At 37.3% G+C, this 27,996-nt stretch overlaps 1 protein-coding gene and 2 long non-coding RNA genes across 7 annotated transcripts; 1 reads left to right on the plus strand and 2 right to left on the minus strand.

The window, feature by feature from the left end:
• Positions 1–749: 749 nt before the first annotated feature.
• LOC124863973 (alpha-2,8-sialyltransferase 8F-like) lies at positions 750–26,644 on the minus strand. The gene is made up of 9 exons (XM_047358567.1): positions 26,309–26,644; positions 12,300–12,356; positions 12,121–12,195; positions 6,719–6,781; positions 5,648–5,722; positions 3,927–4,071; positions 1,606–1,718; positions 1,425–1,517; positions 750–1,347 (listed from the first exon to the last, which is right to left on the minus strand). Exons 1-9 carry the CDS (start codon positions 26,401–26,403, stop codon positions 876–878), a joined length of 1,188 nt encoding a protein of 395 aa, XP_047214523.1. The 5' UTR covers positions 26,404–26,644; the 3' UTR covers positions 750–875.
• On the plus strand, positions 16,268–20,230 carry LOC124863974. 4 transcript variants are annotated; one of them, XR_007037230.1, is made up of 5 exons: positions 16,268–16,337; positions 18,026–18,227; positions 18,354–18,460; positions 19,283–19,345; positions 19,752–20,230. It is a non-coding gene; the product is annotated as an uncharacterized LOC124863974 (long non-coding RNA). The 4 variants fall into 4 exon arrangements; XR_007037231.1 differs by lacking the exon at positions 16,268–16,337 and adding an exon at positions 17,107–17,209; XR_007037229.1 differs by lacking the exon at positions 16,268–16,337 and adding an exon at positions 19,465–19,560 and having other exon boundaries at positions 17,357–18,227.
• On the minus strand, positions 22,086–22,908 carry LOC124863975. 2 transcript variants are annotated; one of them, XR_007037232.1, is made up of 2 exons: positions 22,891–22,908; positions 22,086–22,389 (listed from the first exon to the last, which is right to left on the minus strand). It is a non-coding gene; the product is annotated as an uncharacterized LOC124863975 (long non-coding RNA). The 2 variants fall into 2 exon arrangements; XR_007037233.1 differs by lacking the exon at positions 22,891–22,908 and adding an exon at positions 22,746–22,757.
• Positions 26,645–27,996: the final 1,352 nt, after the last annotated feature.

The following is a 27,996-nucleotide window of genomic DNA, read 5'->3' on the forward strand; positions in this document are numbered from 1 at the left end:
GTGTGATTTTCACATTAGTCTAGATCTCTCTGTCAACAAGCTAGTCATATATAACTTCAAGATTATTATCTTCCTTACAGAAGTCAGTGTTATGGCAGTGATCACATTAATAATAGCATTCAAGAATTTATTTAGGATTAACTGTTACAAATGTAAACATTTTGAACAGTAACATTCACATTGTAAACAATCCATAATTATTCACATTATATGGAGTCAAATCTCTTGAACTTTTTAAATTCCACCTGCTTCACAAGCATTAAACTGTATGATGAGCATACAGTCAGAGTAAAAAGAAAGTACAAACTTAAGTAACTTAAGTTTTTTTTTAACATTTACAGTAACCAAGTTCTAAAATGATTGAAATCTAGCATCAAATATACAAAACTGCAAACCCGAGATCCCATCATATAAATATCTATTGAAAAATAATGAGGCCAGAACAAAATAATTTGTAAAAAACAAAGTATAGCCCAAAAACCTCAAAAAAATATAATCTAGAAAATGCCCTTCAAATTATAGAGTGTATATTATTTTATCATGACTGTAGTTTTTATTATTAAATATCTTAGAGACTCTTTGACCTGGGTCATATTGGCAGTTGCCCAGGGCAGAATTAAAAGGGAGGGAAAGGACAGAGGGTACCATGTGCAATCAGTGAGCAGTTGGTGGACCCTGCAGAGAATAGGGAGGCTCCTTTTGGTGCAGTGCATTTATCCCAAACCAGAATTTAAATAATTTCCTGCATTTTAGTTCATTGGGGGTGGCACAAGGAGGGGCCTTTCCAGACACCCATTCATTCTAACAACCACAACTGTTCATTAGGAACACACACACAAAGAAGGTACTATACTCTATTTCCTGTGGGACAGCTCCTAATTGGGTTTACAGTTTCCAAGGTGCAGCTTATGTACACCCTGGCTGTGCAGCTTCAACAAGAGCTTAAATTCCTCCGGCATAGCGTGGAATCCCCCCTTTGGTCTCTTATCATCGTAATAGTGGTTGGTCAGCTCCTCAAAGGTATGTGGGTGAAGACTGAAGGGCCAGAAGCCATATAGGTGGACATTGTCACAGAGTTCCAGTGCCATGCTTGTCAGCATCATGCCAGTAGTGAGTCGTACAGCCTTCCATCCTTGAGTGCGCCAAAAGCTGTCAAGATTGTTTAAGTACTCTGGACTGAAATAGATAGGTTGCATGGGGCTTCCAAAGTCCTTAATTGTGTGGAAAGCCCGCATACAGACAGCTACGTTTCCAACATAAGAGAAGGCAGGAAGGAGAAGCATGGAGTTTCCATATTGACACAGCTTCTCCATAAACTTCCGTCGAGCTCCTAAAAGAGACCCATACCTATAAATACAAAGCTGTTGTGAATAAAAACAAGGATAATATTACTTAAGTTGAGAAAAATTCATTCACTTTCTTACTTTTGTGAAAGGATGCTTGGGTTTGCTGACACAAGGTCTGTCTTGACACCAACATGTTTCTCATATCCATTTGTCAAAGGAGGTAGGTTGCACCTAAAAAAGTAACACAAACACTTTTTTTTAACTAAAAGGGATTGCGTAAAATATATTTTAACTTCTGATACTTAGACAACTTGCTCACCTGATAACATACTCAGCTGAATCAATAATTTTTCCACAGCTGCTATTTGCCAGGATCCCAGCATTCCCAACAACAGCACAGCTGCTATATGTTTTATTTGCAAAAGGATTCACCTAAAAATACCAAGAAAAGTTATAAAATACTATATGTTATTTTAGCAACTAAATAAGTGTAAATTACCCATCTTAAAGAGTAAGAATATTTAAAAGAATCAATTATGTATTTTGCTCCTTTAACTAATTAGCAAAGGTAAATTTCAGATTTTAGGAATCTATTTGCAAAGCTTAAACGGTGACAAATGGAGGTGATCTGTAAACCTTTAATAGTTCAAGGCTAGCTTTTGAAATTGTAATGTGTCTTTGTTTAAGTGATCCCATTCAAATCTAATTTCCCATCATGTGAAGCTATATTTAAAACAATATTTGTTTAAGCCTTTCTTAAACCAATATTCATATACCTACTGTATACCTTGTGCCTATGACTGCCATAAACCCACAGCCTGCACAACAATATTACATTTGTTGATCATACAACCACTGTGACCTGGATCTAAATAAAAATAATAAAAAACATACAGCAAAGAGGCCTCGTAACTCTTCTCAGGGTAGAGGAATAACAACATACACCTCAACATAAACAACATAATCTTCATTGACATCCAGAAAACAACTAGTAATCATTACAGAAGAGGTGGAACATGTTGCTAGTTTTTCTACACTATAGAGACCACAGAGAACCCATGGGTCTACAATTTGGTTCTCCAGCTGCCCTGTGGATTATCAAGACTGCTTTCCCTCTTACTAACCTACACAGGTCAACTGAGAATAATGCTTTTAGAGCCTCTTACGTCTGTATTTTAACATCTTTTCAAGTAGACAGACGCGATTCTTCACAGCCTGGTGACACCTCATTCAAGCACTTCCCTTCGACAGGTCCTTGGGCCTTAAAGCTAGAGCAAACAAACAGGTAAGATATCTACTACTTATAACCTCTTAATAGAACCTCCTTAAAAATCCTAAACAATCTCTTTATTAGTATATTTAATTCATGCAATCAACTCCACTAAAAGCAAGAAGGTGGTGTAGCTCAACAATCGGTTGTTTAACCAAGAAGATATAAAAACATGAAAGATTTGCGGTCTCCTTAAAGCTGCTGGAAACTGATGCTATGGAGAAATTACACAGGAAGACAAACCTCCTGCTGAGCTTCTCGCATAGAAAACATCCCCAGTTCACAAACAAACTGTCCCGAAAGTGTCCAGAATGCTGTTTTTGAGGTTTAAGCTTTATGTAACTTTTTAATTATAGAGCATCCCAGCAGACAAGCCTTCACAACCAGAGATAAATCACAACTTTGAATTTAATTGGTAAATAATAATCGACTCTTATTGCACATTATGGTTCAGTTGCACTGAGAATAGTCTGCCATGAACAGATGTTGCCCCGAGGTTTTGCTTTATCAACAGGGTGAAAATAAAAGTGCAACAATGGTCACATATCATGTTTTGTTTTTTTTCTATGTATTTTAATTAATACAATCCAAATTTGTAGAGACCTCATGTATTATCTACAAAATGTTTTGCATTTTTCTCCAGCAAATGGTTTTACACTTAAAAAAAACATTCACTAATGAATCACTCCATTGTAATTACAAGATTGAACAGAAGCTCCTGTGCAAGCACAGGTTCTCCCTAATAAACACTGATTATGCTGTTCCTGCATCTTTAATTGTTATATGATACCCATTAAAACCTGGAACTGGCAATGGGAAAACATTTAATTTTAGACACAGGAGCTGGTTTCGATTAGTGTCTTTGGTCCCCTGTATTATTCCTACTAAATTTAGCTTAAAAAGTAAGGACGTTTTTAGTTAATTTTTTTGTAAAATTTCTTGGCAATAAATCTTATACTGTTGGAAAGCCTGTTTATTTTATCTTAAATGGTTATACTGGCAGAGATGATTTGGCACGTTTTTCATAGGAACAAACTCTGCTGCTCAAAAAATGTTTTTTCCTTACATGTGTGGCACTACTTTAGGAGTAATAAACAGGTTTTAAAATAACTTAAGTATTACTGCCAGAAAGCATTGTTAGAGACCAAAAACAATCAACCAAGCAAAGATATCTTATACAGGCAAAGTACGTTTGCTTCGTGAATGAGATGCTGAAATGGAAATGCACCATCTTAGCAAGTTGGGATGCCAAGTCTGAAATAAATATGGGCCAAAATTCATGTCATTAAAAGTTGATAATAAGTCTGATAAATCACCAATAAACAATAATGTCATTAGAAATGCTGTATGTATAACAGAAAACAACCTACCTTTAAAAATGTGTCAAAATGCTCTGACTTCACCTCAATAGTCCTCTTTCTATCTCCATCTGCAATAAACTTTGATCCCACTGGAGTGTTTTCCTGAGTAAGAATGGCCTTCTCATGACCATTGACCTTTAAGTTCAGCTTAATCCTGGAGAACCACAAGAACTTTTATTTACAAGTGTCTAGCAGTTAGCAAAGGTACATAACTGTAAGATGCGTGACAGAACAACTAGCAGTATTGTTTACAGTTCTGTGTGAATACTTCAGGTGTCATGGGTAACTGCAGTTCTTCTGCAGTTAATCTGCCAGTCGGCCATGTCGGAAGCTCCAGACTGGCTCTTCTGCTAATGAGTGGTTAAGTAAACTGACAAAACACACTTTAACAGCAGCGTTTTAGTTTTTGTGTGTTTGTATTACGGCTAGCAGCAGCATATGGACTTCTATGAAGGCAAATGTCAGAGCTCAACATAAAAAGTAAATTTGATTCTTTAGATGGATTTATTAATTTCAAACAGGAACACAGCATGAAATAACGTAGTGGGTAGCAAATAGGAGGATTAGGCTGTATTTTGGGAGTAGTTTTCCTGTGCTCCCAATTTTATCCAGGTATTCCCAATGTCTCACCAAGTCCACAAGTTGCCCCAATATGTGATGTGTAAATGAATGAGAAAATTTCTCTGTGTTGACCCTGGTGACTTCTTGCCCACCTTCCCATTGGAGTAAAATATATCCCATCTCTCTGCCTTGCATTACAGAAGACCTCAGAAAATCCTGGACTACAAAATGGAGAAAAAGTGACAGTATCTTAACAGACTGTTTCCACCTGCAAAGCACAAAAGTGATTTTAAAGAGCAGTAAACCAAAAAGGAGGCAGCTGCACAGTTGACTGGCTGCAAATGACGACCTCCCACTGCAGTAAAGATGAGGATTTTGTTTTTATGTTGAACACAGCAGATAAGCTGAGTGCCTCACATCAAACATGATGAAGCTGAAGTCCAATAATAAGAAATTACCGGTTTACTTCATCATTGCCAATTATTTGTAAAGTTTATATTTTGCAACAGAATATTTACACTTTATGTTTCTGACAGGTTTTAAGAAATGCTATTTAGATAGTTTATCTAAATTCTTAATGTTATTTTAGTTTTTAAAATAATTTTAGTTTGGATCTTGATTAGGATTTTGGGTTTTTGAAAATTTATTGAAAAACCAAAAAGCTAAATACAAAAAAACTTTTTTTAACGCTCAATTTGTGTATCGATGTGATAAAGATGTAACTTCATCCCATCCAAAAGTAAACATTTCAAGTAGATGGAATGAAACAATTTTCTTAAAGGCACGGTAAGACAAGGGAAGGGAAGTTTATATATTTAGCACCATTCATGCACAAAGAAATCCAAACTGGTTTACAAAGGAAAGGAAAGAAATTTAGTCACTAAATGTAGTAAGATTTAGTCTGAAACCAGACTAAACCTAAAATGACTACAGGCGGCTAAAATGCAACTAAATCTGTTACATTTCAACCAAAAAACTGTGACTACAGCTAAATTAAAATGTGCTGTCAAATTAACGCTGACTGATACCTGTGTGGGAGGATAGGCTTGATAAAACCTATATATAAACAGTTTATAAATGTTTGGCATGTTCTAACCCTGGCAGGAAGGAAGCTGATGGGAATGAGATTAATATTAGGCTACAACTGGTTTTGAGAGTGATATCCTTACCTCATTTCATGGTGGTTGTCCTCCTTTTTCTTCCAGGATTGAGAGTAAGTCTTTAACATTTGTGTTATTTCCTCCCTGCAGCACATTTGCAAAAGCAAAAACACAATGTCTGGAAATGGTGGAGTGCTGACATGATTCTGTCATGGCATAAGCAAAGATGTCACCAAAGTTGTGACTCTCAAGTTGTGGGGCATGCCCCCTGGGGGTGTCAGAAACTTCCAGGCATCTATTTCTTTATGTCTTTATTTACTCATTTCATTTCTTGCAAGTGCCACTAATGCATAGATAGTCCTACTGTGTTGCAACCAAAACTTGTTTCTGTGTTACAGTAATTAGTGTTTCCATGGAGACATGATGAGGTGAGATAAACACATCTACACACTAGAACAGGGGCAGCTAACTCCAGTCCTCGAGGGCTCAAACACAGCTGAATCAAATGTATGGCTAATTACCAGGCCTGTGCAGAACTTGACTGCATACTGAGGAGATAATTCAGCCCTTTTATTCAGGTGTGTTGGACCAAAGACACATGTTGCAGGACACCGGCCTTCGAGGACTAGATTTGCCCACCCCTGTGCTAGATGATCTGGTTGTAACACAACGCAAGTCTGTCCAGCAGCCAAATGCAGAACAGTATAGGACGGGGAAAGTTTATTTTCTCAATACATTTAGAACAAGAAGTGTTCCCTCACATTATATTAAAAAAGGTACAAAAGCTGTCAGAGTAATGATGATGCTGCGTTGCTGTTTTACTCCTTAAATGTATTTTGAGCAAACTGAGAAACAAGGGAAGAAAGATTGAAAGAGAAGTAGACATACATTTTTAGTATTGATTGCTAAATACAAAACGGCTTATGAGCAGTCAACTTTATTTTTCTTGAGAAAGTGCATACATATGCATATGCAATAATATTCCTTTTTTCTCACCTCTTATTTTTTACAGCTTTAACATTGTCTACACAAGTGATTACATTAACATTTGATATTACCTCAGTAGATATGCTTATATTACAAATGTAATGTAATGCGGAACACTGTGCTAAAGCAAAACTTGCAACGGTTTGTTCTTACCTGCAGTGTTTACATGGCTGAACATCTTCTTTATAATCAGGCTCTTTCTTAAGTTGCTCTTTACTGGGAATGCAGAAGAAAAAAAAGTTGCAAGATTTGTAAACTTCAATGAAAAAGTCTCTTTTGGGCAGCTTCTTGACTGCTGGCCTGTTATTTACATGTGCATGCTTGGATTTTTACTGGAGTACTCCAGTGTTGTGCGCAAGCAGGTTTAAATGAGCCGATGACACGTAGTATTAATATTTTCAGTGAATTTGTAACAAGTTTTAAACCTAACAAACTTCATCTAAGCACAACCTACTGTGGCACCTTTAAACAGCAACTTACTAGGGAGAAAAGCAATGCTGCAAATGACTTTCCAATCCATTATTTATTATCAAAAAAACATGTTAAAACATGGGAGAATGTTTTAACTGGGCTCTAATGGTTCTGGTTTCATATTTGTATTGATGTTTGGATCTTCTGGTTTCTCTTCCACTGTTCTGCAGAACAAATGTTGTTCTTGTTTAAATCAGTTGAGATTGAAGTGAACTGAACTTGCGCCCCCCCCCCCCCCCCCCCCCCCCCCCCAGAAGGTTGGTTTTATTCAGCAAATTATTCTTTAAAATATTATTATTATTAATATTATTTTATTAAAATAATATTTTATCTGATCTTGCATTGTGAATGGTTGTTTAAGTTAGTTCCAAGACTAACTTAACTTAACTTCCAGATTCTTCAAGATAATCCTTGGTTCTCAAACATAAACATTGAATGGTAATGTTGCATCACTCTTCGGTCATGGTTTTCAATCATCTTTAATCAACTTGTTTATATTGTACATAGCCCATTAGTCTTTGTTATTCTGCTTAGTAGTTTAGTTGGATAGTTTTAGCAAAGTAAAGAGTTTGTTGATGGAAAAATGTTTGACTTTGAGTTGGCTTATTTTTGTTAATAAATTCTTGTATTTTAACAAATTGTGAATTCATTCCATGTATGTGCAGAGTTTATGCTGTTCAATAATGTCAGAGCTTGTCTCATCCCTTTCAATTTTGTCATAATACCATCGCCTTACTGGGCTGGTATTCACAGGACAACCCTTAACAGACCGAAATATTATTATATTATATTATATTATATTATATTATATTATATTATATTATATTATACGTATTAATATTAAATATTAAATAATATATTCATATGCATAACACTTAAAATAAAGCAATTAAGAAAAAGTAATGATAGAACTATAGACCTATAGAAATTCACATAGTGGATAGCTTAAGGAAAGGAGTTTGTCGCCCTAACACTTTAAGAAGCTGTTTCTCAGTCCTGTTTTTCAGGCTATGCCACACTCGGTCTTTTCTGAGGATTACACCATAGACTTCATTGGCAGAGTGATCGAATATGTCAGGAACTTCTCCACCACACAATGGTAAAAAGAGGCCAATATACTTCAAACTGCTCATAAAAAATAATAATGATTGAGTCCTAATGGTGTTGGTTTTGTTCCTGACCATATAAAGTTATTGGACAGATGAAGGTTAAAGTGTGTAACTACATTTACTGTCTCCAAGGCTTCACCTCTGATAAAAGAGGGATAGGAGTGTAAGCTCTACTACAAAAGAGCACCACCATCTCTTTTGTCTTGGCCAGCTCCTCCAGATCCCTTCTATACATAGAGTCCCTATTGCTTGAGATCAAAGAAACAATGGCAGTGTCAGTAAAATTACCAGTAAACCTTCAGACATTAATCATGTCTGCCAGCACTTGAGTAAGTTGTGAAAACATTGCTTTGAATTCAAGTCATTCTTTTGAATTCTAGTGAAGAACGTTTCAGTTGTCAGCTGTTTTCTCAAGTTAATCCTCTTTATTATCCTGGTGACAGTTGGACATGCTAAATGAAACTAGAAGAGGCGTAAGGAAATTGATGACTCAAAGTGTGGGTAAAAGATACTCAGAACATTGAAAGAGTAGAATGGCCTTCCATAAGATGATGCATGGAGGATTAGTGTTGATAGTTTTTTTCTGAGTATTGGTTGTCTCTGACTTCTTAACGCATGAATTGAGTTTGCACTTGTGGCTATGAATGCTAAAAAATCTCTTAACTGTTCAAAAATGAAATATCACACCATCAGCTTTAGGCCAGGGTTCTGGTCAGGATGGCTGGTTGTTACCCTTGTAATGGTGACATTCTCATTATACTCACAGAAAAATCATAATTCAAAAATTGCATGTTTAAAATTATTTATACAATTATTAATTAAGTTATTTATACCATTAAATATTATTTATATAAGATTTAGTTATACATTTTTATTGGCACTACAACAATCAAATGCTTCTTATAATTGCTGACCAAGTTCTTGCATGTTTCTACTGGTGTTTATGTTTGGTGATGAGCTCTAAGTGTCAGGATGTGATGTTTTGGACTCTGTTTGTGGTTTTGTGTTTTTGTTTACCTTTTAGTTAGATGTTCTTACTTGTGTTTTGTATTCATGTTAGTTGTGTTTTCTGTTTTTTCCTACAGTTCTAGTTTTCTTCTGCCCCCCAGTGTGTTCTCTCACCCTTTGTTCCCTTGGTGTTGCTCTCTTGTTCTTTGAATGGTTTCATTATTATTATTATTATTATTATTATTATTATTGTTGTTACTAGTCCTCCGGTCCCCTTTAGCCTTGTTCCTCTTGTTTATCCTTGTTTTCTATTTCCTCCTTTATAGGTTACCTTTAGTTATTGTTTACTTTTATTCTAGTCCTCGTTTCCTCTGCTTCACCCTCAGTTTTGGTTCAGTCAGTGTTTGTTTAGGGTTGTTTATTTTTTAGTCAGGGTTCTTTTTTGGTTCCTATTCTGTTAAGTGCTTAGGTTGTTGTATTCCCTCGAGGTTCTCAGGTTTCCTTTAGTTCATGTTATTCTTGATTCTTATGTTTTATTTATCTTTGTTTATAGTTTTGTTTTAGGTCTGCTCGGTGTCTTGTTAATTACTTGTATTAGGTTCACCTGCTCCCTCTGCCTCCCAGCCTCCTTGTGTCACCTGTTCCCTGTTCCTCTGATTACCTGCCCTATTGTTTCTTGTCCACCTTTGTCTGTATTTAACTTTGCCTTCGTCCTTTGTTCCACACAGTGTCGTTATGTCTCTTCCATGTCCTCGTGAGATGTCTTTTGGATTTTTGTACTGGATTATCTTGTCACCCTGCACCTCGCCTTCATGTGAGTTATCTCTTAAAATTAAAGTTGGAGTTTGATCCCACTCTGCTTCCTCTGTGCTTGTCTGCCTCTGGTCCACCACAAAATACCTCAATTATGACACTAAGTACTTGAAGTTGTGTGACTTTTTTGCCATCACCCCAATCTGTCACTCCCTTCACAGTTTCTCCTTCGGATCTCAGACCTAACAACGCCACTGACTCTGAACAGTGGGTGTTTAGAGAAGTACAGTTTGTGCTGAAACAATAACTATGGACTCATTAACTATGAGTCTTCACCACAGGATTTAGGGAAAATTTCAGCAATTTTAGCAAAACTCAAGGACAGGTACTAGTTGCATATGGTGAGAACACCATGGTGCCATCCTGATACACACAAATCCTATCTGCATTCCTCTTTGTGGAAACTCAATTAGAGATGTAAAGTCAATTGGCCAAAGATCAGAATCATCCAATTGTCCCTAGATCAACTGTATCATATGTTGGTTAAGGATGCTAGCTGTATCAATCCACCAGGTTAGGCATGCACACAGTCCTTTCTTGCTCCACCAAGAAAGGGGTAAACTGTAGGATGCTGCAGTTCAAACAAGAGCAGTTGTTTCCTTTATTTCAAGTGGTTAGTAATTTATTAGATGACTAAAAATGAATTAAGGGACTTCTTTCTATCAGAATTTTAATGCTTAGTAACATTTCCGTTTACCATCTCACAAATATTTCTAAACTTTACTCCAAGATAACCCTCGGTAATGCTGAAAAACCAGTCCTCCTAGCTTAACTGAAGGCCCTTCTCATTTGTTTTTTTAGCAAAAATCTCCAGAGTTGTGTGCTGAAACATACTCATTTAACCACCATTTAATACTCGCTTTGCTTGATATCCATGATTGCAAGGATTTAATACAAAAATGTATCTCCCAAACCTACCAATATCTTCTGGAAAGATCCTCCCAATTTAACAGTCTGTCTGTATTGAACATGTTTGTTCTTCTCCACATAACCAAATCATGTTCTTCCACCCAGAAGACCCCTCATGGTTCTAGTGAATGCTCTCCCTGAGACTCTAAAGGCCATTTAACAGTTTTAAATGTGATCTTTAAATCTTTCTTCATAGGAGAACCTGGCTCTTATTTTACCATACAAATGTGTTTTAGTTGTATTTTTATACTCCTGTTTAATTATTTGTGGTACTTAAAGATTTCCTTTCGAACTCTAAAGTTAATAACAAATAAAATACATAATATTATTATGTTATTTTTGCTGTCTAACAACAAAGGATGACGATATGTGAATGATGGATTTATTGGGACTTTGGCTTTATTATAATACAGTTTACGTGAGAATGGGAGAAATTTAAATACCACAGCAGTTAAGTGCTATTTGCTATGTGACGACAACCTGATGTCCCGTGAATTTACCAGGGATTCTTTTTCTAAACATTTTATGCCACCTAAACACAACACTGGAGTCACCCAAGAGATCAAGACCTAAGTTGAAAAACTTTACCTATGCAGGACATATCATCCATCAAGACTGACAAGATTTGACTGAGATGAACAAGCAAAGATCCCCAGTGACTGTGGTTAGCTTGTTTAGCAAGAATTCAGAGCTAAAAAGAAAGTGAATGTATAAAGTGCCTTGCGAAAGTATTCGGCCTCCTTGAACAGTCCGAGATACTGTTGTGGAGATGTTTAAAGCCGGATTTGGATACAAAAAGATTTCCCAAGCTTTAAACATCCCAAGGAGCACTGTGCAAGCAATCATATTGAAATGGAAGGAGTATCAGAACACTGCAAATCTACCAAGACCCGGTAGTCTCTCGATGTGCAAAACTGATAGAGACAAACCCCAAGCGACTTGCAGCTGTAATTGCAGCAAAGGGTGGCACTACAAAGTATTAACGCAAGGGGGCCGAATAATATTGCACGCCCCACTTTTCAGTTTTTTATTTGTTAAAAACGTTTGACACATCCAATAAATTTCATTCCACTTCACGATTGTGTCCCCCTTGTTGTTGATTCTTCACAAAAAATTTGAATTTTATATCTTTATGCTTGAAGCCTGAAATGGGGCAAGAGGTTGAAAAGTTCAAGGGGGCCGAGTACTTTCGCAAGGCACTGTATGTGCTCATTGAATTTGATAAGATGAAATTATTTTAGGGTACCTAAAAATTAAAGCAGCCTTTCTTTGTTAAATTTTGTAAGAAAAAAACTAAATTCTTACCTCAATGTTTTGTCAATGACCTCCTTTGTTTGTGAGGCTTGAGAGCAAAAATCTATGAACTGATTTTTATTCTCCCTGAAACACAAACCCCAGCACTTTAGAAATGAGCATTGGTGATGTACTTTGATTTGACTGGATGAACAAAGAAAAAAAAAAAAGCAGCAACAGTTTCAACTTACTGACAGAGGTTACATGAATTTGTGGTTTGCATTAGAGTCAGCTGAGGTTTCTCCGACCTGTGACAACAAAGAGGTTAAAAAAGGCTATTTTCAATTCAATCTTCACAGTGTATAAGTATGTTGAGAAGAAAATACATTTTTATTCACAGATTGGCTTGTTTAAGTGTGTGTTCCTTGCATAAACTAATATTATTACAGGAGTTATCTCATATGTGAATCTTACTTTGATGTCACCACAGACACAATCTATAAACTTCACAAGTGTTTTAATAGACACCACCCAGTCTTTCTGAGGAGGTGATCCTCATCCTCAAACTCAAAAGGTCCAAAGATCTACTTCTTCCAGCATAAAACACTGAAGCATAACATATAATTAAACATTCTACAAACTCCAGAACATTAATTCACTTTGTAAAGGGGGATAATAATACGATAAATGTTTCTCGGGCAAAATCTCTAAATAAGGGAGAACAATTGATTGACAGTCGCCTTGTTCACAGCTTTATAACCACACTGTACTCACTTTCTGTAACTTTCCACAGAATAATGTATTGTGTAAAACTTAAATAACTTTAAACTGGTTTCTTGCACTTGAACAGGTTCACTGCACAGTCACCAGATCGTAAACCAGTTTCACATCTGGAATGTAGTAAAGCAGGAGAATTTGCCCCTTGTAAGTCCAACAAACCTACATAAAAAAAAAAAAAGTCCTGAAGGCAAATGGGTCCAACCCCATATCAGCAAGGTTTACCTAAGAAGGTGGCCAGTGGGTGTATATTACTTAATAAAATACTTCATAACTGCAGACTGTATGAGCAGCTTAAAAACAGAAATAGAACAGTTGTTCAATCACGATCTCATAAGTTTATCTTTCTGATTACGTTTGAGATTGTTATAATAAGGCTGTTATTACTAAGCTGCATTCTAAAAAGTAATTCAGGGGACCTTTCACCACCATTTAATTAAATCGATGATTGCAAAATAAAGAAAATGTAATTTATTGATTTAGGTAAACCTTTTAAGTTTCAAACATTAGTTTTACAATTTGTGTTGACATAATGTTGGTAATTAAAACAACTTAATATTGTGTGTAATTTAAATTCAAATTTTTGTGTTTATCAATTTAAAACAAAATGTAAGTTGTAGTAACTTAATGAAATTGGCTTGATAACTTATTTTTTCTCCACCTTGAGTTAAAGATTTCAAATTTCCTCCCTGCTCACTTAACATGCCTTGACAAATTCAGTTAAGACAATGTGTTATAGGACCAATAGGCTGGACAATTAACATGGAGAGGATATTTTCAAATGTCATTTCATTTACAAATACATTCTACTGAAGCAATGATTCTGGGCTTATTTGTAATTGTGATATGACCATTTGTGGACTCATGTACAGAGGTTAAGCTACACCTACTAATAGTTGATGTATTAGCATGTTAGCTTGTTGTACTACTAGCTAACTTTAGTCATATTTAGTAGTGTAAATTGGCCATTCTACCCTTTAGTTTAGCATAGCAGTGGCTAATGATTAAGTTTAATTCGACAAATTGTCTCAGCTAGAGAGGGCTTCCCATGGGTTTAATTGTGTAACCCTCAACTACATTGTGTATTATAAATTCAAGTTATTCATGAACACATTTTCATTTATCCTTTGTCATTCGCATAGACAGCTTTGTAGTTCACAGCAGGCAAATTGTTGTCTGACCAAAACTGTCAGCCTTTGGACTGTGGATGTCTTAACCAAGACTGTTTTTGTACTTTTAAAACATGGGATAGCCTTAAATCACATCTATCCAGAAATCACAGTGAGGAAACCGAGGAAACTCAAGAAAGAGTCAGATCTGCAGAAAGTCTCTCTTCTACTTGCCAGTATTGCAGCGCCAGCACAATCTTCACGGAAAGAGAGTTTTTTGAACACCTTGGTCGACATTTTAAAAAACATGAGACTATCATCTGTGTTTTTAAGAACTGCAATTTCAGAACTAACATTAAATCTTTTTAATGGTCATCATCTTAAAAAACTGTTCAATTGAGTTCATAATACTTAAAAATTCCTTTTAAAGAATCTACAGAACAGCTCAATTTTTTTTGAGTACCGGTAATCAACTTAAAAACTTATTTTTAGAATTATGGTAATTAAGTTCATAACACTTAAAATTACTTTTAAATAATGTGGAAAAACTAGTTGGAACAATTTGATTAATATGAGCATTCAACTTAAAATTTTTTGTTTATGCTGCCAATTATTAAGTGAGTGGTAATTAAAAATACCTCTGGTCACACAGGAAAAGCTAATTTACCTAACTTAATGTTGTTTGTTGGTTGAACATATTTTAATTAGAAGTAATCATAACTTAAAAAGACTGATGCAAACTGTTGCATTCCTTTTTTTTTGTTGATCCAAAACATTTGTTTTTAGAGTGTGGAAAGATAAATAAAAAAGGCAAAACAAAACCAGAAATACATATTTGCAGTGAACACAGTGTGGCTCCAATGTTAGTCTTTTCGGGTAATAATTATTGTTGTTTTTGCAACATAAATTTACAGTGTAGCAAACTACATGTAGCTATCTCCCAAAATAGGGAGAAAATTTCAATCTTTGTCTTTTTGACTACATTGTTTTTGCAATGGCTGAATAAAAAAAAGAACAAAAAGTTTTTAGTCTACCTAATTGATGAAGGTAAAATGTTGGAGAGTCAACCTTAGGAAAACATCAAGTTGTGTTTTATGCAAAGAAAACCTGCACAAAAAGTGACTTAAGTCTTGCTAAAAGTAGGAGTACAAGTTGTGGTCCCCCCTTCTGACCGGAGGGTGTGTTCCAACTACACTCATCAGCCTCCCTGGTAAGGCCTAAGCCAGGGTATTGGAGAGGAGGGTGGCCGGGCACTCCCTTAGAGATAGGGTGAGGGGCTCGGCCATCTGGGAGGAGCTCGGAGTAGAGCCACTGCTCCACATTGAGAGGAGCAAGATGAGGTGGCTCCAGGCACGCACGTCCCACTGGGAGGTTACCTAGGGGAAGGCTCTGGAGAGAGGGAAGTCTGGGCATCTCTACTGAGTCTGCTGCCCCCGGGACCCGGTCCTGGATATAGCGGAGGACGACAAGTAGTGTATTGTGGACTGCACAGCTGGTTATTCTTCATCCTTTTGTAATCTAGGCACAACAAATTTGGGACAAACCATATACTTTTTATTTTTTTAAGTTTGGTCCTGTGGAGCAGTCGTTATCAACAGTTAGTCAGTATCTTATCTGCAGTGGACAATCTGATATTAAAATAAGCTAGAAATGTTTTATCTTAAAACAACACCATATGTGCCAATTTAAAAAAAAAAAAAAAGTAATAATGGATAGATGAACACTTGGGGTCAGACTAGAGTTGCCAACCGTCCCTTGAAAAACGGAATCCCGTATTGAGCTGAAACAGGACGCACGTAGTCCCGTATTATTAGGTGGATCAAAAATGTCTAAAATGTCAATAGAATTAATAAATTATGGGGTGCTTAATATTTAACATTACGGTAAATTCATTACCAGCCATATCCTGCTCTGTGACCAATGAGGTGACAGAATATTTCGGCTCATCTCATTGGCCAGCAGGTACCGTTGCTAAGAATAGATACAGGTGTTACGTCGATTCGCGTTTCCCCATCAGATGCGGTTTCCCCAGCAGCTGCGTGAAGCTGACACCCCACCCACTTGAAAAATTCCAGCAAATAGACAGAATGGTTAGTGCTTCGTTTGTGCAGGTTTGTGCCGTTAAAATTTTTGTTTGTGCTGTTTTGGTTTCTGAGATATTAAAGATTATTTTTTAGGTCATCCAGAGGTCACCATCCCCCCATTTTACTCCGAATTGAACCGGAGTGGGCTCATTTTTTAGTGCTTTGTTTGTGCAGGTTTGTGCCGTTAAAATTTTCGTTTGTGCTGTTTTAATTTCTGAGATATTATAAGGTTTAATTTCGGTCGATGACGTCACCATCCCCCCATTTTACTCCGAATTGAACCGGAGTGGGCTCATTTTTTAGTGCTTCGTTTGTGCAGGTTTGTGCCGTTAAAATTTTCGTTTGTGCTGTTTTAATTTCTGAGATATTATAAGGTTTAATTTCGGCCGATGACGTCACCATCCCCCCATTTTACTCCGAATTGAACCGGAGTGGGCTCAGTTTTTAGTGCTTCGTTTGTGCAGGTTTGTGCCGTTAAAATTTTCGTTTGTGCTGTTTTAATATCTGAGATATTATAAGTTTTAATTTCGCCCGATGACGTCACCATCCCCCCATTTTACTCCGAATTCAACCGGAGTGGGCTCATTTTTTAGTGCTTCGTTTGTGCAGGTTTGTGCCGTTAAAATTTTCGTTTGTGCTGTTTTAATTTCTGAGATATTATAAGGTTTAATTTCGGCCGATGACGTCACCATCCCCCCATTTTACTCCGAATTGAACCGGAGTGGGCTCATTTTTTAGTGCTTCGTTTGTGCAGGTTTGTGCCGTTAAAATTTTCGTTTGTGCTGTTTTGGTTTATGAGATATTAAATAATATATTTTTTTAGGTCATCCAGAGGTCACCATCCCCCCATTTTGCTCCAAATTGAACCGGAGTGGTCTACCTTTTTAATGCTGTTTGTGCCGCTTTTATGTACAAGCTATATAATTTTCTTTCAGGCGATCACTGACGACTTAAATCGATGACGTCTATGGCCTGCGCTGAACATCATCACCACCAAGCAAGCAGTTATTAATTTCGTGTTTTTCTTTCATCATGCAAGTTAAATTGTGTTTTTATCCGATGTTGTAAAATATATGCCTTGTTATAGTGTTTTGCACTTTATTCAGGGCATGAGGTGGGCACATGACCAATATATTCATAGTTGGACAGTATTTCCCATCCCATGCATGAAGCTAGTAAAGACATGGAGAGGTACTTTAGTCTAAGTGAAGCTTTACCTTAAGTGGACAAAAGTACTTTTTTGCAGATCAGAGCTGCTGTTAGACTTTATAGACTAACCATCACTGCTTCCAACAAACAATAGGTTTTCTACTTTCATGCCAATATTGAAGTTTTATCTGATCAAGTTTTTATCTGATCAAGTGTTTACATAAATGCTGTCACCACTGTCACCTGATTGTTCTGCACGCCTAATTTAATATATATAACCTATACCTTACTGATAACTGCACAGTATTGTATTTTTCCTCTCTTTTATTGTAAATCCCTTTCAGCCTTTTTGTGATTGTTTTTTGCACTTTGTTTCTTATAGCTTTTAGTTTGGGTAAGTTTTCTACTTTTTTAGATAAATATGAACCTGTGTACTTTCATTGCCTTATGGTTTGGTGCTGACACACTCAAATGTTCCTATTGTGGAACAATAAAGGTTTTCTATTCTAATTAATTGAGAGAGATAACCATGACTTCTGAGATCACGCATAACCAAGTTACTGTTTGAAAATGTAATCTACATTATACTTTCAAAGAAGAATAAACACTTCTGATTTGGAAAATTAACTTTATGTTATAAATCACCACAGGCAAAATATGGCATATTTAACCATCTAAGAACTTGTAACAAAGAACATTAAAATAGAACCTATTTCTGGTCAGGAATATCAAACCATGGCAAAATGTATTTGCCTTTTGATCTGGGCTTCTCAGAAATTTTCCCCCAAAATGTGTTGATTCACAGCATTCAGTCTGCTGTGTATAACGCTGCATGTGGTTGTATTGTCTTCTTTTCAGACACAGTCTTCACTATATTTGCCAGGTCATCATAAAGCTCCCACACACATGGAGCTCTTCGGCAGTATGCAATGTAATGTCCCAGACCATCTTTAGTCAAGCTTCCCTTGAAAGCGATGACTCCTCTCAAAGAGAATGTCTTTCCTTGGAGAGCAACAGTGGGGGGAAATTCACTCAAAGGAAACTGAGTTGTGTTTGCAAGGTCAGTGTCAATCCATGTCATTTCTCCAATGCTGTAGCTGTGAGTAACAGTTCCAGCACAGAGCATTTTTCCTGAGGTGCTGGCTCCTGTTTTTAATTCAAGTGGACATTCTGATTCCTTCGGTAGTGGGCGAAGGCAGGGAGACTCCGGAAGGAAGAGTCCATTTTCCACTGAAATGTCAAGCTGAGCCATGCCAGAGTCCATCAGCACAGAAATGTCAGGAGAAACAAATGGTACTTCCCTTGTTGTTCCTTTGTTTAGCTGGCATAACTGTGAAGAGCAGTGTTTTGAGATGTAAACGCTGGATATATTTCTCATTGTTTTTCCAATGACCGTGGAGATATTGCACTGGGCATCGATTTGATGGGCACCAGACCTCAACTGGATTTTTTCAAACATTGCACTAAGCAGCTCTGCCCTCTGTAAATAGATCTTTAGTGTCACACCATCTGTAGCAATGGCTTTTACCAGCAGCAAGATGGGGTTGTCACTGTTGTTCCTGACAACATTTTGAAATGCTGAGCTGTCACAGAAAGCACAGCATAAGCACTGACAAAACGCATCAAATGCACATGTGTTCAGAACAGAGATTGTTGATTTCCCAACTCTAATCGGTTGATGCAGGTTTCCATTTTTTAATAGTCCCACTTTCACTCTTTTTGCCCCAAACGATGGATCTGCATGGAGCCATTCAGTGCAGGAAGTGAGATAAGAAGTTCTCTTCCTTTTTTCGGGTGGAAGAATTAGTCCCCTCCAGTTTTCAACCACGTCTTCATCTGTTGGAGGAATGTTTGTGGTTTCATCGGATTCTACAGAATGGTGAGAATCCATTCTTGTCTTGGCTTCAGCACTGTGGGTAGTCATGGATACAGAGTTTGTTTCGGAAACTTTTGCTAATCCAGATGTTTCCTCATCATTTTTCGCTTTTGCAGAACAAATCCGCATATTTCCTTCTATAAAGGAAAGATGACGAGAAATAAAACAATCAACTCGAATGGGTAAGTTCTCGTGTTTAAAAAGGCCATGCTTTACATTTTTGAATTCTGCTTCAACAGTGGCTGAGCTTGCTGTGAGGTTGGTGCTTTTGAAGAGGGGGACCATTACTCCTGTCCAAAGTGGTAAGTAACTTGCTAGTCTTATTATGTGTGGAACAATATCAGGGAGGAAATGGATATTATCCCTATCCCCATTGGCTGCAGCGAGTGACCTGCTCTCCTCGCATATGTTTGATACCCAGCCGTGTAGGTCAGTCTGGATCTCGTCAAAAGAATCCACTTGATGCATTTCATTTGGATCTTCAGCTGGAATGATGATGGAGTCTTCTGTGATCTGGGTTTTTAGATATTTTTTGCACATCTCTGATTCGAGAGGGACTCCAGAACTATCATTACCCTCTGCCTCACTGAGGGCCACAACAGTGATGGCATGTATTAGCTGTTTTGCATGGTCCAAGCACTGTGATTGAAGAAGCTTTGCTATTGCCCTGACAAATAAATCTTTGACATGGTGTGACTTGTTTTTCAGGCAGTCCCACTGACAGATCATCTTTATGCAGTGTGCCACATCAACCCTGATAAAACAAGGAGGAAGTTTTGCAGACTGGTTCCCAAGTAGCAAACGGAAGCATTCGTTAATGTATGTCTTCAGATTGGGGTAAGGAGTGAAGGCCTTCACCAGAGCACCAAGAATAGCCAGAGAAAAGTCACTCACGGCTTCCTTTGGTATAGCAGCACCTGTACGAAGCCATTCTGTCAGCCATGTTGCAATTGCATTAATGTCGTGTCTCTCTGACAGCATTTGCACAACTGGGACTGAGCAGTTGTCCCCTGTCAGAACGCCTTGATATAAGAAGATGTGGCCAGATGTACCATTTGGTCTCACCAGTCTTCTCACAACTGAGCCAGTTGCGTCAAAGCAAACTACTGAGGGGCATTTTTTGGACAATGCCTTATACACATGTAGCTGTGTTTGACTCCAATAGTGGCAGAAGAACTTGTCTAGACCAATGTATCTTATACTACCACTGTGAGGTGTGCTATATTTGAATAACTGCAAAGACAAAATGGGATCTTTGTTACCTAATTCCAAATCTCTTCTCTCCTGCTTAGCTTTTCGTTGGGTGGCCAAATTTGGAAGGTGACTTGGCTCAGCATCTCCAATATCCATCAAATCTGATGCCTTCGCTGACCTCCATACAGCTGGCTCCATCCTGCCCTCACACAGTTCTTTTGAAATCTGTGCACGAAGGTTTCCAGACATGAACCTCTTGGATTGCCCAGTGTGCAGGGAGATATCACTGTCTTCGATGGAACACTGAAGCAGCATTGGGCTGTTTACCGTTGGCTCTCTAGCACAAGTCATTTTAATATGGCCTTGACACTCTTTACATAAGCCTTTGATATCTATGTAGTTGCTTGTGACAGTTGGATAAACCTTTGCTCTCTGGAACACAAATGTACATGTGCTTTTGATCTTTTTCCAAATCAGATGGTTAATTACATGACTCCAAGTGCCAGGCTTCAAAATCATATATTCCCTTTTGCCAGATGATGAAAACTTGTCATTATATTCCACTTTCTCAGGTACAAATTTGATCCATTCCTCAAAAGGAACTTCAAGCTGAAAACCTGAGCAGTCGTCTTGTCCAGGAGAAATGGAGCCTGAGTCAAACTCTGTGTCCACAATGCTCTCACGATCACTTTCCTGCTCACTGATCTCCAAACATGACCAGATGTTGTGTCTGTTAGATTTTACAAAAGTGTACAGGGCTTTTGGAGACATCTTGTTTTCCAGCTGCTGACTTAATACTGTCCAAATAGTGGCAGCTGGAGTGGCTATTTTGCCATTAAGAAGGATAGCCTCTTTGGAAGTGCAGAGAACTGCAATAAGGGAATCCCTGTCTATTGATGGCTGTCGAGGCATCTAGTTAAAGAATGAAAAGGCTTTGATTAGCATTGATCAAAATATTATTCTGGCCAATATAATCTCCCAAAGCCACAAAACATTGATATTTCAGCATTCTATCACAACTCAAAAACTCAGTTTAAATTGTTCTCTCAAATCTGTAAGCCATTTAAGCTGTGTTGTAATTATAGTATGTTTTTATTTTATTTTAAATGTTGAATTTTTTACCACTACTTGTCTTGTGAATTTTCAATTGAAGTATCTGTTCAACTTTAAAAATGTGTCTTAGTTCTGTGGAGTCTACTGATGTGCCTAAACATCAATGACTGAAAATGAATGGAATAGCTGCAAAATGAAGCCTTGCAGAATCTTTGTTTCAACATTTTTTAAAAGTCTGGACTTTTAAAAAACAGTGTTTTATCTAAAACCTAAACATTATTAGCTCACTTACCTTGTACAAGTGTAGTAAAACGTTTAAATTACCGCCAAAACAAGGTCAGTGGTGGGGGTCAGTACGTGGGTGGAGCCAATCCCTATGACATTGTGTGAGAACTTAGTATATCAAAGTTGCCAAGCGCTTTTAAAAATTCTTACATTTAATGTCAGAAATTAGAAATTAATGCTTGACGCATTTAAAAATTTTATTTAAACAAAAAGTAAATTACTTGGTTATGAACTTTGAGCCAATGACCTACTCGCACTTCCGCTTTTGTCCAGCGTACACGAGCTGAATTAGATTATTAAAACCACAACAGTAACACAGAACAGTTATTGAAATTATAAACATTACATCATAGTGGTCGCAGACCATGTCAGGTTTTGGGCAAGGAATGTGTAGCTGCAGCTGGTGGATTTTTCCCATTTGTGAGAGGATAATATTGAATTACTGTGTAGAAAGATAAAGGTATTGGTGACTTAGTAGACATATTTAAAGCAAATTTCTTTGAGACCAAAAAAGTTTCATAATCTTTATTAAGGAATAAAGTGCAAAACACTATAACAAGGCATACATTTTACAACATCGGATAAAAACACAATTTAACTTGCATGATGAAAGAAAAACACGAAATTAATAACTGCTTGCTTGGTGGTGATGCTGTTCAGCGCAGGCCATAGACGTCATCGATTTAAGTCGTCAGTGATCGCCTGAAAGAAAATTATATAGCTTGTACATAAAAGCGGCACAAACAGCATTAAAAAGGTAGACCACTCCGGTTCAATTTGGAGCAAAATGGGGGGATGGTGACCTCTGGATGACCTAAAAAAATATATTATTTAATATCTCATAAACCAAAACAGCACAAACGAAAATTTTAACGGCACAAACCTGCACAAACGAAGCACTAAAAAATGAGCCCACTCCGGTTCAATTCGGAGTAAAATGGGGGGATGGTGACGTCATCGGCCGAAATTAAACCTTATAATATCTCAGAAAATAAAACAGCACAAACGAAAATTTTAACAGCACAAACCTGCACAAACGAAGCACTAAAAAATGAGCCCACTCCGGTTCAATTCGGAGTAAAATGGGGGGATGGTGACGTCATCGGCCGAAATTAAACCTTATATCTCAGAAATTAAAACAGCACAAACAAAAATTTTAACGGCACAAACCTGCACAAACGAAGCACTAAAAAATGAGCCCACTCCGGTTCAATTCGGAGTAAAATGGGGGGATGGTGACGTCATCGGCCGAAATTAAAACTTATAATATCTCAGATATTAAAACAGCACAAACGAAAATTTTAACGGCACAAACCTGCACAAACGAAGCACTAACCATTCTGTCTATTTGCTGGAATTTTTCAAGTGGGTGGGGTGTCAGCTTCACGCAGCTTTCCCCAGCGTCTCCTCGCCGCTCACGCGGCAAAAAAGGCGCGTGCTTGTTCAGCGCTCGTAACCAGCCTGCCGTGCTTCCGCCGCAGGAGATCTACGGACACGTGAAAGCTCAAACAACGTGTTTCGGCGAAGCTGTCCCACTTTTTTGCAACTGTGCTCTCATCATAGATAGATAGATAGATAGATAGATAGATAGGTTAAACCTGTCCATGGATGAGCTTTATGAGGAATGTGTTCCTGCAAACTGCCTACTAGAGTGCCTCACTACAGTCTCTCGGGAAAAGGCGAAGTGTCAGTCCAGTGGAACAGCAGAGAGGTGGATGCAAGTTCTTCAGGCAGCTGACATCCCCAACATCCAGGTTATTGTACCCTTTGTCCTCAGCATCCCTTCTTCTAGTGGGTTTGTGGAAAATATTTTCTCCATCATGAAAAATAAGTGGACTGATGTGAGGAACAAATGTTCTACAGAATTAATGAGAAGTGAGCTAATTGTCAGTCTAATTAATGAAATGTCCTGCTCAGAGTTTTACTCGGTAGTCCTGAAAAGCAAATAACTCCTTGTAGCAACAAGAGCTCAAATGAAATATAAATGGAAAAAATAGGTTGTTTCCACATAATTCAGCACTGCAGTTTTTAGTTCACTAGTTCAATATGTTTTTCATTACACCTGTACAGTCATGGTCTTTAAGGCACAAATGTTTATGTTTACAACTTTTCTACAGACTTTTTGTTTGCACTAAATTCACTATTACGAAAATGTTTTGCATTATACTGTTATGCTTTTTTATATTGTTTTAAGTTAAGCAGGACAGAGGTCTTTTCAATAGTGGTTATTTATTTTAGAAGGATATTTGTTTTTGTCTAGTAATTTTATTTTGCAAAAAGAATAAATTATTAAAAAAATTGCTGAATAATTGTTTTTCCATGGATATTTTCATCAGTCAAAAACATGCATCGAATTAAACTTGGGTTCGAGTCCAATGTTTCCAAAGTCATTTCACACAAACAAAAAGGGTGAAAAAAAATCACCAGGCCGGTAGAGGTGCAGACAGTGGGGTAGGATAGCCCTACCAGGAGGTGTCCCTTATTTATTAATCAAGGAGTTGGCAACCCTAGGTCAGACCCTTGCATGTGTGTTAATTATGTCTATTTAGTACTTTACAGGAAATCATTTTTTTTCTGCAGTTTGAATGGCACTCTCCAATGACAGTCCAGACAGAACCAAGAAAACACTATGCTCTTAAGATTTTCTATCAAAGATCGAGTTAACTATTTGCATAAAATTCAGCCTGAGGCATCATAACTGGGACATTCTGTCTTTGTTCCCTGCATTTCTTTAGAAAATGTAAATTTGTCAAACACATTATTAATCTGTCAAGTGTGTGATAATAAATACCTGAAGCATGACAGGAAGTTTTTCCGATTTTAAGTTTTGCTTAGACAGGACAAGAATTGTGCAACACAAGGGTAGCTAGGATTTAAGAAAGACATTGCTCTATAAAGCATTAATTCTGGTTGATCAAGATGAAGGGTTTCATGAGTGAGTTGATTGTTTCATCGATAAAAAAATATAGGATAGCTCAATTTGGTGGTCATTTTAATTCTGAATAAATACTCTTGTACCTAAAGCAATGTTAAAAAGAAAAAGTGTGCTATTACTCTACTACCTCAGTATTCCTCCTTGTACTTAGCAATCCTCCGCAGTTCAAACCGGCTGGACACAGTAGTTCAGAGCTCCCCTTCGCTATACCTTAATAGTCACATCCTCAGTCTGTTGCCGATGGAGACCGCGCTTGACATTTATATTGTGAGACAGTGTGCCCTGTCTTTCACCAAAGCATTGGGAGTAGGTCGTTACTAAAGATTTTTCAAAGTGGTCCAGCAAATATGGGTAAGCCTCAAGTATTCCTATTCCAACCTCGAATCAAGGTATGTAAGTCCCAAGTTGAGTCCAAGGTTGAGTCAGAAAATGTTGAAATTTTTTTTTTTTTTACTTTTGTTAAAACAAAATGCAATAGTTTAGCAGAACAAAAAAAGTATTGAGATTTGTCAAGAAAAGTATCTATAATCATACAATTTGGTAATTTTTAGGGTTAATTATTAAGTCTGTTTTATTGGTCAAGAAACATTTTGCAGTCTATTCTTAAAAGAAGAATGAGTGAGTGACTCCTTGAAGACACATGCTGTGTCTAGGGACCCATTTACTGAGAAACTAAAATGAAAAAAACTGCAGCTGAAGAGAGGAAGCACTACAGGTGTAAAAGTGAAACTCAAATGAACTTTATGATTTTTTTTTAAAATTAAGACAAATGGGAATAAACACTAACTGGATAAAAATGTTTGTTTGAACAAAAAACAGCCTTTCAAACACTCCAGTCAGATGTTTGGGTACCAGTCCACTCTGTGCTTCTGTGTTATATTTACAAATAAGACCACAAAGATGGTATTTAAGGAATCTAAAAGCAGCGTTCTTAAAAGTAATTCCTTCATTATGACACAAAAATAATTACAGAATTTAGAAGCTGAAACAAAATCTTTACTTTTATAATATTACTATAAATGTGGATATAAAACATGATCCTTGAAAGAGGAATGCTAGATATGTAAAGAAGACGCTAAATGTTCTTTGAGTAACTGTTCAAAATGACCACACCCATGTACACTTGAAAGAAGTTGCGTTTCTGGTTAGGGTGATCCCCAGACGTAATGACTCATGAATTTAAAGTACCGCCAAAAAGTGTTCATAAGGGCTGAGTTGCCCTATTAGCTGGGCAGAACATCCTACAAATCTGGGAATTCAAGGATAAATCAACAAAATACAAATTTCACCAGTTCTTCTGTTTTATGTAAGTGTTGCATCTAACAATAAGCATCATATTTCAATAGTAAGAAAGATAAATTATAATACACAGAAAAAAAATATGAAAATCCCAAATAATTCAACTTTAAGAAGACAGCTAAAGCTGTTCTATGTTCCCTTTAAATTGTGAAGGTGAAACAGAATCCATGAAAGAACTTAAAAAACAGACTTAAACTGTTTTCGTCTTTAAACACAATATTTTAGTAGCTTCTATTGAGTTTTCTAAGTCACAGTAACAGTGTATCTCAAACACAGAAGAATTATTTCATCTTTTTTTTAACTTATACATGACCCAAGTAAACACAAACAAGACTAAAAACATTGCCAAAAAGCAAGAAAAAACCCCAATAATTAGATTATTTCCAACCCGCAACAGCAGGACGATACCTCTTCCTCTACATGGTCAACATGTGGAGCAACTGAGATTCAAACATGTCAAAATGTGTGTTTGCATCCCTTAGATAGAAATTGAACTTACGCTCTCTCCATAGTGTACCAGAAGGGAATAATCAGAAGGCTCCCCAAAAAGAAGAGATTCAAAAAGAAAAACAGTTTCAGCATCTGTCCCTTCATACCAATTTCTTACTGTGAAGTTTGCCTGCTTATCTCCTCTTTTACCTTTTGTTTTCTCATCTTTCCTGTACTTGACTCATTATGTACTCTGTCAAACTATCTCCTCCCCCAAAGGATATTTCAGGCAAATTATTTTTTTTTCCACTGCTGAACTTTGTCACATCTGTCAATGCCTCGAACAACTTTGAAATTTAGCACTGAATTTAGCTTCGTCTCTGTTTCCTAATAAACCTATGGTACATTGGAGCCCGAATTTGTTCACACCTTTGAAAGAGTTAGGCTTAAAGAAACATGTTTCTTTTTACTGGAAGCAATATTAATGTTTTGGAGTTGCCCTTTCAGAACCCTGACTGTAGAGGAAGGTAAAGATTAGGGTGATGGTAAGGAGGCCATCAAGCCTCATAGACATGGAGCTCATTACCAAGGATACATTTTTAAAATACCAGTGGAAAATATGCAAAAACCTGCTAAGCAATTATAAGACAGTTTGATTGCTATGAGTACAATGACGATTTTTCCATTGGCTATTAAAAAGTGGATACATATTTTTCGACACAAGTTTATATAAAAACATATATACAGGTCCTTCTCAAAATATTAGCATATTGTGATAAAGTTCATTATTTTCCATAATGTCATGATGAAAATTTAACATTCATATATTTTAGATTCATTGCACACTAACTGAAATATTTCAGGTCTTTTATTGTTTTAATACGGATGATTTTGGCATACAGCTCATGAAAACCCAAAATTCCTATCTCACAAAATTAGCATATTTAATCCGACCAATAAAAGAAAAGTGTTTTTAATACAAAAAACGTCAACCTTCAAATAATCATGTCCAGTTATGCACTCAATACTTGGTCGGGAAAAAATGACTGCTTCAATGCGGCGTGGCATGGAGGCAATCAGCCTGTGGCACTGATCAGGTCTTATGGAGGCCCAGGATGCTTCGATAGCGGCCTTTAGCTCATCCAGAGTGTTGGGTCTTGAGTCTCTCAACGTTCTCTTCACAATATCCCACAGATTCTCTATGGGGTTCAGGTCAGGAGAGTTGGCAGGCCAATTGAGCACAGTGATACCATGGTCAGTAAACCATTTACCAGTGGTTTTGGCACTGTGAGCAGGTGCCAGGTCGTGCTGAAAAATGAAATCTTCATCTCCATAAAGCTTTTCAGCAGATGGAAGCATGAAGTGCTCCAAAATCTCCTGATAGCTAGCTGCATTGACCCTGCCCTTGATAAAACACATTGGACCAACACCAGCAGCTGACACGGCACCCCAGACCATCACTGACTGTGGGTACTTGACACTGGACTTCTGGCATTTTGGCATTTCCTTCTCCCCAGTCTTCCTCCAGACTCTGGCACCTTGATTTTTGAATGACATGCAGAATTTGCTTTCATCCGAAAAAAGTACTTTGGACCACTGAGCAACAGTCCAGTGCTGCTTCTCTGTAGCCCAGGTCAGGCGCTTCTGCTGCTGTTTCTGGTTCAAAAGTGGCTTGACCTGGAGAATGCGGCATCTGTGGCCCATTTCCTGCACACGCCTGTGCACGGTGGCTCTGGATGTTTCTACTCCAGACTCAGT

The sequence above is a fragment of the Girardinichthys multiradiatus genome, chromosome Y, assembly GCF_021462225.1.
Source record: "Girardinichthys multiradiatus isolate DD_20200921_A chromosome Y, DD_fGirMul_XY1, whole genome shotgun sequence".
In the NCBI taxonomy this organism is placed as follows: Eukaryota; Metazoa; Chordata; class Actinopteri; order Cyprinodontiformes; family Goodeidae; genus Girardinichthys; species Girardinichthys multiradiatus.

What these genes read in the sequence shown, in the direction of transcription:
- LOC124863973 (XM_047358567.1), bottom strand. Translation starts at nt 26,403, where the DNA reads ATGAAGGGACAGATGCTGAAACTGTTTTTCTTTTTGAATCTCTTCTTT. An exon ending in GACAACCACCATGAAATGAG is followed by an intron (nt 4,072 to 5,647) that starts GTAAGGATATCA and finishes GTGGTTCTCCAG; the next exon opens with GATTAAGCTGAACTTAAAGG. An exon ending in TCAGCTGAGTATGTTATCAG is followed by an intron (nt 1,518 to 1,605) that starts GTGAGCAAGTTG and finishes TTACTTTTTTAG; the next exon opens with GTGCAACCTACCTCCTTTGA.